This window comes from Mytilus trossulus, chromosome 1 (genome assembly GCF_036588685.1).
Source record: "Mytilus trossulus isolate FHL-02 chromosome 1, PNRI_Mtr1.1.1.hap1, whole genome shotgun sequence".
In the NCBI taxonomy this organism is placed as follows: domain Eukaryota; kingdom Metazoa; phylum Mollusca; class Bivalvia; order Mytilida; family Mytilidae; genus Mytilus; species Mytilus trossulus.
Genome location: NC_086373.1, coordinates 95212045 through 95228290, shown reverse-complemented (window position 1 = coordinate 95228290; position 16246 = coordinate 95212045). Strand labels below are relative to the sequence as shown.

Here is a 16246-nt window from a genome sequence, read left to right as displayed (position 1 = left end):
AAAATTTATGATAAAAGGGATGATTTTTCATTTCCTATCGTTAATTATCCGTTTTTAGATGGTGACGTTCCCTTGTCACCATCTTACGGTGTTTATATATCTCAACTTGTACGATTCGCTCGTGTTTGTAACAATGTTTTAGATTTTAACGAGAGAAATTTATGTATTACTGAAAAATTATTACACCAGGGTTTTCGATATCACAAACTAGTCAAAACTTTTACTAAATTTTATCATCGGTATAAAGACATCATTCGTAAATATAGCTCAACATGCAGACTGTTTATACGTTCAGGTATTTCACATCCAATTTTTTATGGAAATATTCTTTATAAAGCACAAAGGTGTCAGTATTCACCTCAGAAACTTACAAAACCTTTAAATAGACTGATTAAGAAGGGATATAATTACGATACTGTTGTCAAGTCATTAAAGATTGCATATTTTGGCGTTAATATTGAGTCACTGATAAGGTCTTTGCGTCGGAACTAAAGACATTTATTCTAAAAACAGTTATTGGCATGACACGGGTTATGTTCTTCTCATATATGTTATGATGGTATGATACTAAACCCCTAACGGGAAGGATTGTGCCTGATGTTCATATGATGAAATCATAATATTTCAATCAGTTTAATTGAAGTCTGGAGCTGGCATGTCAGTTAACTGCTAGTAGTCTGTCGTTATTTATGTATTATTGTCATTTTGTTTATTTTCTTTGGTTACATCTTCTGACATCAGACTCGGACTTCTCTTGAACTGAATTTTAATGTGCGTATTGTTATGCGTTTATTTTTCTACATTGGTTAGAGGTATAGGGGGAGGGTTGAGATCTCACAAACATGTTTAACCCCGCCGCATTTTTGCGCCTGTCCCAAGTCAGGAGCCTCTGGCCTTTGGTAGTCTTGTATTATTTTTATATTAGTTTCTTGTGTACAATTTGGAAATTAGTATGGCGTTCATTATCACTGAACTAGTATATATATTTGTTTAGGGGCCAGCTGAAGGACGCCTCCGGGTGCGGGAATTTCTCGCTACATTGAAGACCTGTTGGTGACCTTCTGCTGTTGTTTTTTATTTGGTCGGGTTGTTGTCTCTTTGACACATTCCCCATTTCCATTCTCAATTTTATCTTTTTTGGGTTATAAAACTTAGGTTGAATTGCAGAATTTCTTAAAGTAAATTGAAAACATATGCTTATACTGTACCACAGACTGGGATGATGCACTTGCTAAATTCGAAATGCGCTCCTGTATAACACCATGGTCTATAAGCCTCTCTTGGTAGTGGATTTCGACAGTAGGTATGTTTTTCGTGAAGGTTTATATATGCAGAATTGACTACTTTCCAGTTCAAACATGGTTTTCCTGATACTGTTTTACTGACATTACCTACATAGTTTTGACCATGGTTGTACTTGTTGTAACAGGTCACTTCTGAAATCAGTCACTTGTATATAAATATACACTCCAAAATGATTTACTGATAATTGTTATTTGTTTTACTTTTAACGTACTTTTAGAAAGGCAAATTTAATCTCAATACAGATATATCGGCATTATCAATATTTTTTTTTTATGTTATTTCACATAAGGCACAGTGGTCAACTACAATTCAACCATATATCACCATTTGTTGTTTTGCTTATGTTTCCTAAAACAAAAATCGATCCTTTGGTATATCTGTTGTAGCAATTTATCTCTGAAATTGGAATTCAACATTATATAGGATGATTAATGTTCAACTTTTCCCATGGAAGAATCCTCACTTATTTTTCTTAGATGTATTATAATTGCAATATGCATTGATTACCTTAGCCGTATTTAGCCTAAATGGGTCCTAAATGCTCTTCAACTTTAAACTTGTTTGGCTTTCTAAATATTTTGATCTGAGCGTCGCTGGTGAATCTTATGTAGACGAAATACACGTTCAACGTATCAAATCATAAGCCTGGTACCTTTATCTGCTATGTTGCTATTTAATTTCTGTAAAGAAACGAGTCCTTTGCCAATCTATATACCTCAATATAAACTCTAAGATAAAGTTTTCTCTTTCTTGTAACAGCATAAATCCGTATTTGTCCAGTGTACAAGTTGCGATTTTGTACAGATTATAACACGTACAAAAATTGTGTACATGTTATAATGTGTACAATGCAAAAATACAAGTTATAACATGTACAAAAGTACATCCTACATGTTATAACATGTACAAAATATTCCTCTAAAATGGTTTTAACTTGTACAATATTTGAAAATGAAAATATGTTTCTATTATTACAACACACGCCATTGTTATCAATAACGTTTTCATTGTTTTTTGTTATTGTACAATCATGTTAGTGTTATAAACAGAACATAATTCCGACACTGAAATTGAAACTGACAAAACAATATCAGAGACGGGCATTATAACTGAAACGATGGTCCTGGTTCAGCAGACAATAATGAACAAAGACTTGAATTCGAATCAGAAACAATGGTAAGTAAATTAAGTGATACTAAATAAGCTGATGGAGCAAGTTTCAGCATGCCATTTTCTGGTACCCTTCCTCTTAAGGGGACTTTCGGGTGGTAATATTCGTGCTGTCAATACAAGTGAGTGTTTGTCTGAAATTTCAAATATTGACATCAAGCGTGCACGAAAGATGTCCCTTTCTGTACAGCAGATACAAGCTACTGACTCAAAAACTAGAATAACTGTCACCTAAGGTGATAACGTTATATTCCGTCCATTTATAAGGGCCCTGTCGATGAGAGAAAGATTAAAGGCGTGGTGGAGAACGTGAATGAATATGGCGGCTATAAAATCAGAACTTAAGTTGGACAAATAAAGGGAAACTAGATTTAGTTTTTTTGCAAATGCAACTTTAAATGTGTCTGAAGTCCCAATGAGTGATATGAGTGTGAGCGAGATAGTGCGTAAGTTATTTTTGAGAGGGCAATGTATGAAATTGTAGTATTTTATGCATGCTGTAAACAATGAACCTTCTTTTGCTTTTGATTATTGTTCATTCTAATTTCAATCAGGCATGTATATTCTACTTTATTATGATTTTAAAATTGTGTACAGGTTAAAACCATTTTTAAGCTATATTTTGTACACGTTATAACATGTACGAGGCACTTTTGTACATATTATAACTTGTATTTTAGCATTGTTCAAATTATAACATGTACAAAATTGCAACTTGTCCAAGATATATATATACTAAAACACACCCGAGATATGTCGTAGTTCCATAACTGAATTTTGAAAAGTACGTCTAATGCCTCAATTTGAATTCGGATTTTTAGTACTAGAGTATTCGTCTTGTTGATTTGTAAGGCTTAAAGATGTGTCTTCTTTTAAAATAATTCTGCTTAAAACCCTTTTAGTTTTCTTACAAAAAATACACTAGCTATACACTGAGTTTATTTATTTACCGAATTAACTAACATTAATAATGGTTCTTGTTAGGAAGATAGCCAATTTGAATGCCAATTGATGCTATGAAAACGTACGCGCAACCGCAAACGACGTACAATACATCGTACATGTATATTGGCTCTACTTAACGAGTCGCAAGGAAATTTAACTTGCGACCATCAAATAACCAATTGATGCAGTTGGATCTTAAAATACAACAAGATCACAACCGCGAAATCGCGGGCATACAGTAACACAGTTGTAAACTGCATGTTGTAGGATGATTTTTTGTAAAAAAAAATATTATGTCTGGAGAATTTAAAAAAAGGTATCAAAAGCCCTCTCACTTTTTCCAATGTCCGTTATCTGTTTCCTTTCTGTTAAATTCAATTATTTTCATGTTTCTGGCCTCAGACCTGTCACCACAATTATTCTTTCCCTTTGTTACAATGGGTTTTTTTTGGTAAAAGTCATATCCAATTATCAAATTTAAAATTTTCACCGCTTCAAATGATGATGAAGAAAATGCAATGCTTTATAGACCATTACTATTCTAAACAAATTAAATATGCTTCTAGGACAATCTATCTGTGCTTTTTTTTTCTCTTGAGAGCCCTATCACGTGTATTAACATGCCAATGGTCGGATTTGAATCTTGTATAAATGACGAAGGCTTATTTGAGAAGTCACGGGTCAGCGGGGTCCTGATCCCGAAAACCCGGGCTTAAAAACTTGAAATCCCGAGGTGCCGAATTTAAAGAAATTCATATCCCAACATCCCGAAATTCGAAAAAATATTCCCGGATCACGTAAGAATCAATTTGATAAATTCAGGATACTGCGATTTTCTCACTAAACCGCAACAGTTAAGGTTTAACATTTTATTGTGTTTCAGAAAAGCATTTGTATTTCGGACAATACATTGATTACTATCTCTCATGTTGGCATCCTCAACAACTGACTCTCTATGGGGTTGCTAATAAGTGTTTTTGGCGTCGTTGTACGTTTGCGTTTTCCCATTTTGATTCTCAATTTTAAATATTGTATCATCAAATCAATTTTTCATCAATTTGAGGGTATCACGAGCCTTGTAATCAGCATTCTGTATAGACATGAAGTATCAGTGATATGGTCATTTTAAATCTAAATAACAGTTACAATTTTACACTCAAAGAATAAATTACCTTATCAGTTTTTGGCAAAAAAAAATCGGGAAATTGTATGCCATAAATTCTCTTAACTTCGTACTTTCGTTGGCCTTTTGCACTTCTGTTTAAAGACCAATAGATGCAAAACGCGTCTAGTGTACAAAATGATAAGCCTGGTATCTATTTTGATTTGATTAACGATGCACCAATTACTATTTTGTAATTTTATCTGCTATTTCAGTTGTTCAAGAAGGTATTATTCTCATCAGGTTCCATAGTTTTACAGCAAGGGCACTGCACTCTACGGTTCCTCTTTCTGTTTTCTTTTACATTAAAGTGAAAATTATCTATATCCGTTTGAAACAAGTTTTTGTAACAGGTTCAGCCAAACTTGCAGACCAAATCTTGATATCTATGAAATAAGTTAGTAAACTGAAGGTTTTTATGCAATTTGTTGCAACGAAATCTTTAACTTAATATTTTTTAGTAATACTTAGATTTCGCTCATTATAATCCAAAACGTCATTAAGTCACGAGCTTATTGAACAAGTTGGGAAATATAAACAAAGTTGGAAGTATCATAGGGAAATCCCTGTTCAAAAAGGGAAAATTAACTATTAAAGGGGAAAGAAAAACCATCGCTTTTGTCGCAAAGTTTTGTGTAGAGTTTCTGGTGTAATACTGAAATACCTTAATGTAGGAAAGGAAGTTAATTGATGTTGATATTAGATTTATTTCAAATAAAGTCCCTTGAGTGAATTTCAGTGGTAAAGTGGATTCTTATTAACATTCATAAATGTTGTCACGGCTATATTGGGTACTTTAATCATTTCATCACACCTCCAGTTAGTATATCTAGCATTATTACCTTTCTCATAATCAAAATAGCCTTAATACGATAGCACATCCTCATTTTTACGGAAATGTTGTTAACCGTGCCCGGTTTAAATAAACTTATTCTAAAAGGTTACCTTTCAACACTGTAATAAGATCATAGAATATTGTTTTTATTGGTATAATTATTGATTTTGTTATCAGTTAATTTAAGCTAACTAAATATTGCTAGTATACTATATAGACAATAACTGTTTAGTGTCTTTAAATGTCAGTTATTGTCTGTACCCTGCAATTAATTCTGTATATTTTTTGTGTTTTGAAAGACACAGAAACTAACATATTTAGCATTTATTTTCGATTTGTAATCCCTTGAGGCCCGCGTAGTAATATCAAAATCACACATTACGCCGATGACGGGTTCGCAAAAAAGAATATTGAATGGTCAACAATAATACATCGCTCAAGGTGAATAATTATCTATTTTAACATAACAACTAATTTCAACAGTAAAAATGAATAACAAAACATTGTCAACTTTGAAACAGAAGTGTACGAGTTGTCCTACGCTTCAGACTTTGCATTCACTAAACATGCATGCTGAAATTGACATGGTTGATTTTGTAACACAATCATACACATTCAAGTTTTGAAATCGACAATTGTCATCGTCATTAGAATGCAACTGGAATACACATTATGAGGTCACACAGGTTCAAACAATACTCAGTCCAGCAGTGGGCGGAGCTTTAAAGCGATATCTGTATAGTATATGTAATATTCTCTGGGGCCGTATATATATGGCGATATTAAAAATGACAAAGAAGCAGCGTGTTCATTTGTATTCCACACGAATAATGATACAAATTATATATGGGTTTACATAAATCATATCAGACTGATATAAAAGGGAAGTAACTCAACAAACGTAAATCAAAGTACGTAAAGTACTATATAAGAATAATGTTACATCTCCCTTCTCAACACAAATTAAAAAAATGCACAAGCTATACAAATACAATAGACAAATTCAAATTAATGTTCCAATATAAAGTCAGTGTTTAATAATTGTCCTAGAATAATAAAGTTCATTACACAAGCATAAAAAGACTCAAAATGCATGTATACACCATATATAAATTAGAAAAAAATATAAGCATATACAGGAAGTAACATTGATTCAATGATTTTATGCTTTACTATACGTCCCAATCTTGTAACGTATAAACCATCAGAAGGAAATTGTTGGGTTTCTATAGTTTCTGTATCGCTCGTAATTTGGGGCGAGTTATTTATGTTCGAAGTAGGTTCGGCTAATTAAGGGTGAGTTGGCTTACAAGTGCGGTTCGTAACGAACAGGGGTACAATTGTGTCATTTTCAACAGTAGTAAGGGGTACAGTTATCTTCCTCTCTGGTTCCTATTTTATGACGTCTATTTCGTCTATAAATACCACCATCTTGACTTTCTACAATGTAAGACCTACTAGCAGGATATTGACTAGAGATAATAGCAGGTTTCCAGAGTCCATTACTTCCCCTTATTCTGAAAGAATCTCCAGAATTTAAAGATTTCCATGGTTTTGAGCCCTTGTAATAACATTTTATTATTATAAGACTTTTTACAATCAAGTTTATTCTGAACTTCGTTATAAATAGGTGTTTTCTAGAGTGACAGGTAGAACTGATCTGAGTTTTCTGCACATCAGTAACTGTGAAGGGGTATATCTGATATCCAAAGGAGTTGTGCGATACTCCAAGAGAGCTACATATGGGTCTTTGCCATCCTTTTTACATTTATTTAACATATTTTTTACAGTTTGTACCGTTTTCTCTGCCAACCCATTATATTGAGGGTAATAAGGACTGGATGTAACATGTTTAAAATCACATTTTTTTCGCAAACTCACTAAACTCTTGGGACGAATACTGAGGACCATTGTCAGAAACAACGGTCTCAGGGATACCAAGTCTAGAAAATGTACCCTTCAACTTATTAATAACAGTTGTACTTGTAGTACCATGAAGTTTATGGACTTCTAAATAGAGACTATAATAATCAACTATTACAATGTAATCGGCATTATTCCAATAAAAAAGATCAGTTGCTACAACTTACCAAGGATATTGAGGAATTCTGTGCGATTCTAATGGTTTTTAGCATTAGAATTTCTACATTCTAAACAAACTGAACACTTTAACACCATGTCCGAGATATCCAATGACATTATAGGACAAAAGAGAGCATCACGAGCTCTGCGAATACATTTCTCTACTCCCATCTGCCCAGTAGGAATTTTGTCTAACATGAGGGCCCTCAAACTAGTTGGAATAACAAATGTGTGTCCCTTAAAAATAATACCACTATACACAGAAAGTTCATCTCTATGGTTCCAAAATTCTAAAATGTGCTGGGCATTCACTACGACATTGTGGCCTACCTTCAAGAATAACAGATTTTAAAGTATCAAACAGGGGTCTGACAACGTGGCCTTTTCGATGGCCTTTTCGATGTCCTCTATCCTACTATCACTTATCGGTAGACTGAGAAAAAACATGTGAACTTGTGCCTCGAAACAGACAGACCAGGGTAAGTGTCCGATAGAAATTTGCGCGACAGGGTATCAGCCACGGGGATACATTTTCCGGGCAAATGTAAAACATCGAGTTCATAACGCTGTAACCGTAAAATCATGCGTTACAATCTTCCGGGGCGTCTAATAATGGTTTCTTCATTATTGAAACTAGCGGTTTATGATCCGTTTCAACCCTGATACTACGGCCATAAATGTATTGGTTAAATCTGGTGCACTCAAAAACAATTGCGTACATTTCTTTTTCTATCTGTGCGTAATTTATTTCTGATGTTGTTAAGGATTTTGAAGCGTAATCTTCCGGTTTGTCGTCTTGCAGTAAGACTGCGCCTAGACCGTATTTGGATGCGACAACTTGTAAAGTTAAGTCTTTGGTCGGGTCATAATAAGAAAAAAACGGACGGGGTGACCTCGTCAAAATCTCCTTGACCTTTTGAAATGCCGCGATTTGAGGTTCGTCCCATGTAAATTCAACATCTTCATTCAATATGGCTCGCATTGGGCTAGTGATTTCCGCTAAAATGGGCGCAAATTTTGAAAGATAATTGACCATACCCAATATAGTCTGGACTTCAGCTTTGTTAGAAGGGGGTGGCATATCCGAGATAGCCTGGACCTTGTGAGGATCTGCTGTCATACCAGACGAGGTTATAACATGACCAAAATAAGTAACCTCAATGACCCCAACCTCTAATTTATCATCGTTAAGATTCATGTATTTTTCGCGAGAGATCTGTAATACTTGGGCAAAACGATTCCACTTTTGGCAACTGTTGCACTTCTTTCCCTTCGCGGGACATTCTTCGTGTTTGGAGTGTCTTCTCCCACAACTTCCACATCCTTGCTGTGAAGAATAACGATGGGGTTCGACTTTAACACGATCTTGGTTGACTAGACCCGTCCTAGGTCGGTCAGACGTCTTGTGGTTCTTCCTAGAGGGGGCACTGTTATACTGCGAGTGTCTCGGAAGATTTAATTCGTGTACGATTGTAGAATGTTCTAAATTTTTCATCTCCTTTAGTTGTCCTTGACTATACTCAAATGCCTGCGCGATCTGAATAGCTTTTTCCAATGTCAGTGTGTCATCTTCGTTTAAAAGTTTCTCCTTCACTTTAGGCGAACTTGTCCCGAAAATAAGACTGTCTCTGATCATCTCGTCAGTGTCCTAAAAATTACAGTCTTTAGCAATGAGCTTCAGTCGAGAAATAAACTGCTGAACAATGTCACTTCTTTGTGTTTCATGTCTAAATTTACACCTTGCAAGTAAAGAGTTCTGCTTTGGTTGAACATATGTAAGAAACTTGTCAAAATGGACAGGAAGTTTCTTTGCATCGTCTTCACTTAATTGCCATGTGATATAAATATCTCTTCCTTTTTCACCAACCCACAATAGAAGATAAGTATTTTTTTACCTCCTCGTCTTTTTCGGCGAGCGGTCCATCGAGGATAAGTCCCACGTGTTGTTTGAAATTTTTCCAAGTATCAACTAGATTTGTTGAATCCAAGTTCATCTGAGGCTGTGGCACTCCGTTAAGATCCATTTCCCGTATTTATCTGGCACCATGTAATATTTTCTGGGGCCGTATATATATGGCGATAATAAGAATGACAAAGAAGGAGTGTGTTCATTTATATTCAACACGAATAATGATACGAATAATATACTATAGTATGGGGTTTACATAAACCATATCAGACTGATACCAAAGGGAAGTCACTCAACAAACGTAAATCAAAGTACGTAATGTACTATGTAAGTATAATGTTACAGTATACAGATACAGCATAGCGATATCAGTAGTGCTGTTTCTGTATAGCAGGACATCAAATTGCAGGATTAATACATATACCTATTCATGGATTTACAATCTATCGATACCTGTAACTTGGCATTGCACAAGGTCATGTTTTCCCTTGCTGTTTATGACGTCTTTCTACTAAATCCATTGGATGTTGGGTGTGTTCGGATTGATAGTTTAGTCTTAGATGCATGATTTTTTTTTATTAGTTGTAAGTGGCTTTGAACTAGCTGTCAGATAACTGCGAGTACTCTCAGATCTGTTCATTGTGTCTTTTTGTGTCGGGATGTATAAGTACCCGGCCACGTCCAGTTGTATTTTTGTCCATCTGATGAGCCTTTTTTAACTGATTTTTATAGTTCGTTCTTATGTTGTGCTGTTAAACCACTGTCCCAGGTTAAGGGGGGGGGGGGTTGGGATCCCGCTAACATGTTTAACCCCGCCACATTCATGTATGTGCTTGTCCCAAGTCAGGAGCATGTAATTCAGTGGTTGTCGTTTGTTAATATGTTACATTTTTGTTTTTCGTTCATACATTTACATTACTAAGGCCGTTAGTTTTTTCCTTTGAATTGTTTTACATTGTCCTATCGGGGCCTTTTATAGCTGACTATGCAGTATGGGCTTTGATCATTGTTGAAGACCGTACGGTGACATACAGTTGTTAATGTCTATGTCATTTTGGTCTTTTGTGGATAGTTGTATCATTGGCAATCAAGCCACATCTTCTATTTTTATATTTATATGAGTTGCAGCAAATAAATTTGAATAAGATTTATCAAACGACCATTTTATTTATTCGAATGTAATAACAACAGGGAATTAAAATGGTCTTTACACTTTGGTAAAATCGGTTTGTTTGTTTCGTCAATTTATTCATGTTAAAACAATTAGTACTTGATATTACATTGTTCGTTGGAAATTAACGAGGAAGATAAAATGGGGTATTTGTTTTGCTTTTACAAAATTCAAACGGTTCATATATCTGGTTATACATACCTTCAGCATTAGTCTGACATCTAATATACAAAAAGAGTGTCACGAGGTATACCGAATCCATTATTACACTATCATTCCGTTTATTTTGTTATTTCCACCCAATGTGCTACACTTCTTTATCAATTGATTAAATCAGAATGATATACAAACTCACAGGACTTCCCTTCATAATCTGATTTCCGGTAAAACGTTATATATTTCATGTGAAAACATGACAAACATTTTTTTCGTTTAAGCTTCGGCTTTCAAGGCAATATATAGATATATACATTTGTTTTCAATATCCAATCTTTATATTCGATGTAATTCAATTTAGAACAAGAATGTGTCCATAGTACACGGATGCCCCACTCGCACTATCATTTTCTATGTTCAGTGGATCGTGAAATTTGGGTACAAAATCTAATTTGATAATCAAATTAGAAAAATCATAGGGAATATGTGTACAACGTTTCAAGTAGATTGGACTTCAACTTGTTCATAAACTACATTGATCAAACTTTTTAACCAAAACCTTTAACCTGAAAATTGTACTATTATTTTCTATGTTCAGTGAACCAACATTAATTTAGAGGATCTCCTTTAGTCTATTGGCTCCTCTGATTTTGTACTTTGATACACACTTCAAACACTCGAATGAAAGAATTACAAAGGCTGGTGTATTACTTATCAGAACAGAGTGCTCTAATATTATTTCAAGCAAAGCGATGTTACAGGGTCTTTGGTTCAATCGGATTGCGTTTATTATACATGTAGACTGTATTGTCTATTTATATGAATTGAATCTATAAGATTCATATTTTAATTTGAATATTGATACTTTGCAGGTATATGGCATATACTATTCTATTCTATTCTACCATATAGTGACCGCCTTCTACAAATTGAAGATTATGTCACAGGAGGAAACTTACAACAAGACATAGATTGAAAAAATGTACAATTTTAAAAAAAAATAGGAAAAAATAAAAATATAAAATGTTTTGTATAATAAAGTAAGATGTTGTAATTGAGTTAATATTGATGCTTTGAAATTGAAGATTTGAAAGAGTCTACTGAAGTGCAATTTACAATGTTATCCGGTAGTTTGTTCCAGTCGGTGATAGTTCTTGGAAAATATGACTCTTTTCTGTACTGTGTTTTGCAGGATGGAATTTGGAAGCTGTTCGAATTAGAATGTCTTGTTTGTCTTTTTTGTGGAATTAATTTATTTTGTTTAGGGATTGCAACCTTTTCGTGTTCAATTTTATAGAGCATTACCAATCTGGAGTCTTTTCTTCTGTCAGAGAGACTGCTCCATTCAAGATGTTGTAACATGTTACCAACGCTTGAGGTGTTTCTGTATTTGTTGGTAACAAAACGCGCAGCCCTCCTTTGAACTTTTTCAATGCTATCTATGTCTTGTTGTAAGTATGGATCCCAAACAGAGCAAGCATACTCTAGTGATGGTCTTACTAGGGACTTATATGCTTGCTCTTTAATGGATGTTGAACTTATGTTCAGGTTCCTCCTTAGAAAGCCTAGTGTGCTATTAGCTTTCTTGCATATGTTGTTAATATGCACATCCCATGCAACATACTCAGATTTTCCCCCCTCTAGAACTACTGCCTGTTTGCGATTGCTAAGAAAATTTTGTATCCAGTAATTTAATTCCCCCTGTATCCCGTAATGATGAAGCTTATTAGTTAAAAAAGAATGTGAAACTTTATCGAATGCTTTAGAAAAATCCATGACCAAAATATCTGTTTGTTTACCATTTTCCATGTTTAGTGAGACATCGTCTATAAATTCTAATAGTTGTGTTTCGCAGGATCGACCTCTGCGAAATCCATGCTGTAGGGGATATAAAATGTTGTGATTATCTGCATGTTTCATGATGTGTTTTAATACGATGTGTTCTAAAAGTTTGCAACAAATACATGTAAGTGATATAGGACGGTAGTTTTCAGGGTTATATTTTTGGCCCTTTTTGTATACAGGAGAGACATGGGCAGTTTTCCAGTCATCTGGAACAACGCCTGTTTTGATTGACTTCTCAAAGATAATAGTGAGTATGGGTGCAATTTCATGTGAAAGTTCTTTTAAAAATCTTGGTTTAATTTCATCTGGTCCTGCTGCTTTGTTTGGATTTAAGTTATGTAAGAGTTTTTGTATACCTTCTGTTTTTATTATTAATTGATATGGGTGGAAAAGAAGTATTCTGTGGCATGTTACACTGTTTGACAAATTCTGTATGAGAAATATTAGATGCTGGTGTAAATACAGACTGGAATTGTGCGTTAAGTGCCCCAGCTTTTTGTAGTGGATCAGTCAGAAGTTTGCCATCTTGTTTGATTTCAGTAATTCCACTATAATCAGTTTGTTTATGTTTAATGTAGGTCCAAAATTTTTTCATAGTGCCAAAATTTGTCTCATCTTGTGGTGGTAATATGATGCTTTCAATGTATTCCCAGTATGATTTTCGTATACTTTTCTGCACCTGGTGTTTAACTTCTTTGTATTTTTTAGCAAGTGATGCATTCCCAGATTTTTTTGATTTGTTATAAAGTCTATCTCTTTTTCTAATGAGCCTTTTTGTTTCCATTGTGACCCATGGATGACCATCCTTTGTTTTTGCTGTTTTATGTGGGATGTGATCTTTCACTGCTTTTGTTATTGTTGTTTTAAAACAGTTCCACATTTCATTTACACAAAGATGTTGCTGATTTTCACAGAGATGTTTATATAAGGTGTTAATTTCTTGTTTAATTGTGCTCCAGTTTGCTTTTTTGTATAATGGAATTATTCTTGGCTTTTGTTTAAGTTTTGATGAAGCTATTGCAAATTCTGCGAACACAATATCATGATCAGATAGGCCAGGGATAACTTCAACACGCTGTACTTGGTTTGGTAAGTTTGTAATTATCAGATCAAGAATATTGTCTTTACGTGTAGGGACATCAACAATGTGTGTGAGACATGTGTCGTCAAGTGAGTTGCCAAAGAAGTAATGAAGGTGTGGGTAAGTAGTGTTTGGTTTTAATGATCTGTTATTCCAATCCCAACCTGGGAGATTAAAGTCTCCCCCTATAATAAGCGTAGAATTTTTTATTTGTGTGGCTTTTCTTATCATCAAGTCAAAATTTTTGAGACTAGTTTCGTCAGATGTTCTTGGATTATAGAAAGAGCTTAAGTACAATGTTTTCGAGCCAACAATGTCTACTTTTGCCCAGATCATTTCTGTTTTGTCTGGGGTGCAAGTTCATATACCTCAGAGCTAATAAGTTCTTTCTTTATAGCTATAAGAACACCACCCCCTTCTTTGTCTGTTTCTGTTTTCTTTCTGTCATTTCTGTACAATTTATAATTGTCAGGGAATATTTCTACATCTTTTATTTTGGGGTTTAGCCAAGTTTCTGTGCCAAATATTATGTCAGGCTTTGTGCTGTCAATGATGTTATTTACTAGGTGTTGCTTGTTTTTAATTGACTGAAAGTTAATAATGAGTACTCTCAAAGGCTTATTAAAGGATGACACCCGAGTTTTTTTTACGTATTGGTGTAGATGCATGAAGAGGCTTGATGTTTTGATTCTGATAATCTGGACTTGATGGAGGATTTGAGTGATTGATGTCTCCAATATAAAGACTTGCAAATGGATTCGGTGAATCAATACTATGTAAGTCAAAAAGTACCGTGCTGTAGTTAGGTTTGTCACAGATAATGCAGTGCCAGCTTATCATGCTGTCATTTAGATCTTCGTAACTTTTTGAGTGGATACCTTGGCAATTTATATGAAACCACTGATCACATGTCTCACATACAATGCCTTTGTGGTCCCAGTTTACTGACTGATCACAAGTACCACACAAATATTTTGTGCTGTCATTACTAGGGCCAGGATTTGTCTGGATATCATTAGACTTCATGATCATGAGTAAAAGGAAAAATAAGAGCATTTTAGATGGTTTTAATTTTGTCCATCTAGGATCTTGCTTTGCCATCTTGTATATGGTGTTCTGAATACTAAGACAAACATGCATGTTATAGAGGTATTTAAGATTAGATGTTATTTCAAACATGAATGATAAACTACAATGAAACTGATTATGAAGGTTCTCAACAACTACACAGGTGACTGTATTCATATGCGTCATAGCAGTGTCACTGTTAATGCCGTTGGTCAAAATTGAATACTCGTTAGCTTTTGCTATTTTCTCATTTTCAACTACATTTGGGTGTTTCTCTTCTATAAATATAGTAGCTATGATAACAAAGTAATAAACAATTGTCAACATGTTCATGGTGTTATACAAGTGACTTACCGGTATGTGATGGACCTGGACCGGTGCTCAGGACTTGGGCTATGTAGTGTTATGGTGAATAGTTATTTTCTGTCCCTATTGCTGACCTAGGGCTCGGATGATGGAATGATGAGCAATGTTAGTGTGCAACTATGACATTTCAGTGCAAGGTGTCAAAAAATGATGATGGAATGATGAGTAATGTTAGTGTGCAACTATGAAATTTCAGTGCAAGGTGTCAAAAAATGATGATGGGTCAGTCTGTGGACTGTTTTTGTTTACACCGGAAGTCAATGAAAAACACAATTATAAACAACAAATCATGTGACAATTTCGGCGGTAAATTTTGAGGACACTTTGATATTTTACAAATAGTCAAAATGTATTTTTTTGTAAGACTGAGCTATGAAATCAATAGATGAAATACTTCTAAATGTTCTGTTCAATTCAAATTTTGAAAAAATATCTATTAAACAACGAATTCGATAATTTTTTCTCGGAGCTCAGAACAGCTGATCTAGACTTGACGCATGCGCCTCCTCCACCTTCCTGACGCATGCGCCTCCTCCTTTTTTTGGAAAATCATAGAAACAAATATTACCTTTTGATAATTACTTTAATATTTAAAGCTTTATTTAATTTGTTTGATTTGTGTCACTTTCTGGTTGTAATACAAATAAATTGTTTTAAATTTAAAAAAAAATGTTCAATTTTGTTTGAGACTTTTAAACTGAAAGAATACAAAGTAAACCAAGGCAACTTAGAAGCATAAGAATGATTTGCTACAAGTGAGGGGCCCGTAAGGTTGTCGATTTCAGCATAAGATTCGTGTATATGGTTCAATTTGACGAATAAAGATTGCGAGTAGATAAACAGCACAATAATTGAGGAAAATATCTCTGTTCGTCTATGACCTGATAACCCGTCATTTTTAATTTTAGTTTCTTGTGTATAATTCGGAGTTTAAATTAGTATGACGTTCATTATCACTACATACTAAAATTGAGAATGGAAATGGGGAATGTGTCAAAGAGACAACAACCCGACCATAGAAAAACAGCAGACGGTCACTATAACAGGTCTTCATTGTAGCGAAAAATTCCCGCACCCGTAGGCGTCTTTCAGCTGGCCCCTAAACAAATATATACTAGTTCAGTGATAATGAACACCATACTTAACTCCAA

At 34.5% G+C, this 16246-nt stretch overlaps 1 protein-coding gene across 1 annotated transcript in view; it reads right to left on the bottom strand.

Moving 5' to 3' along the window:
- The window catches only part of LOC134704925 (beta-2-glycoprotein 1-like), a 74025-nt gene extending 63139 nt beyond the window's left edge, over positions 1–10886 (bottom strand). Inside the window, exons 1-2 of the mRNA XM_063563709.1 lie at positions 10781–10886; positions 1209–1436 (exon numbers count right to left, since the gene is read on the bottom strand). Of these exons, the coding sequence (XP_063419779.1) occupies positions 1209–1436; positions 10781–10841 (289 nt within the window). The 5' untranslated portion in view covers positions 10842–10886. The remainder of the gene's footprint in view (positions 1–1208; positions 1437–10780) is intronic.
- Positions 10887–16246: the final 5360 nt, after the last annotated feature.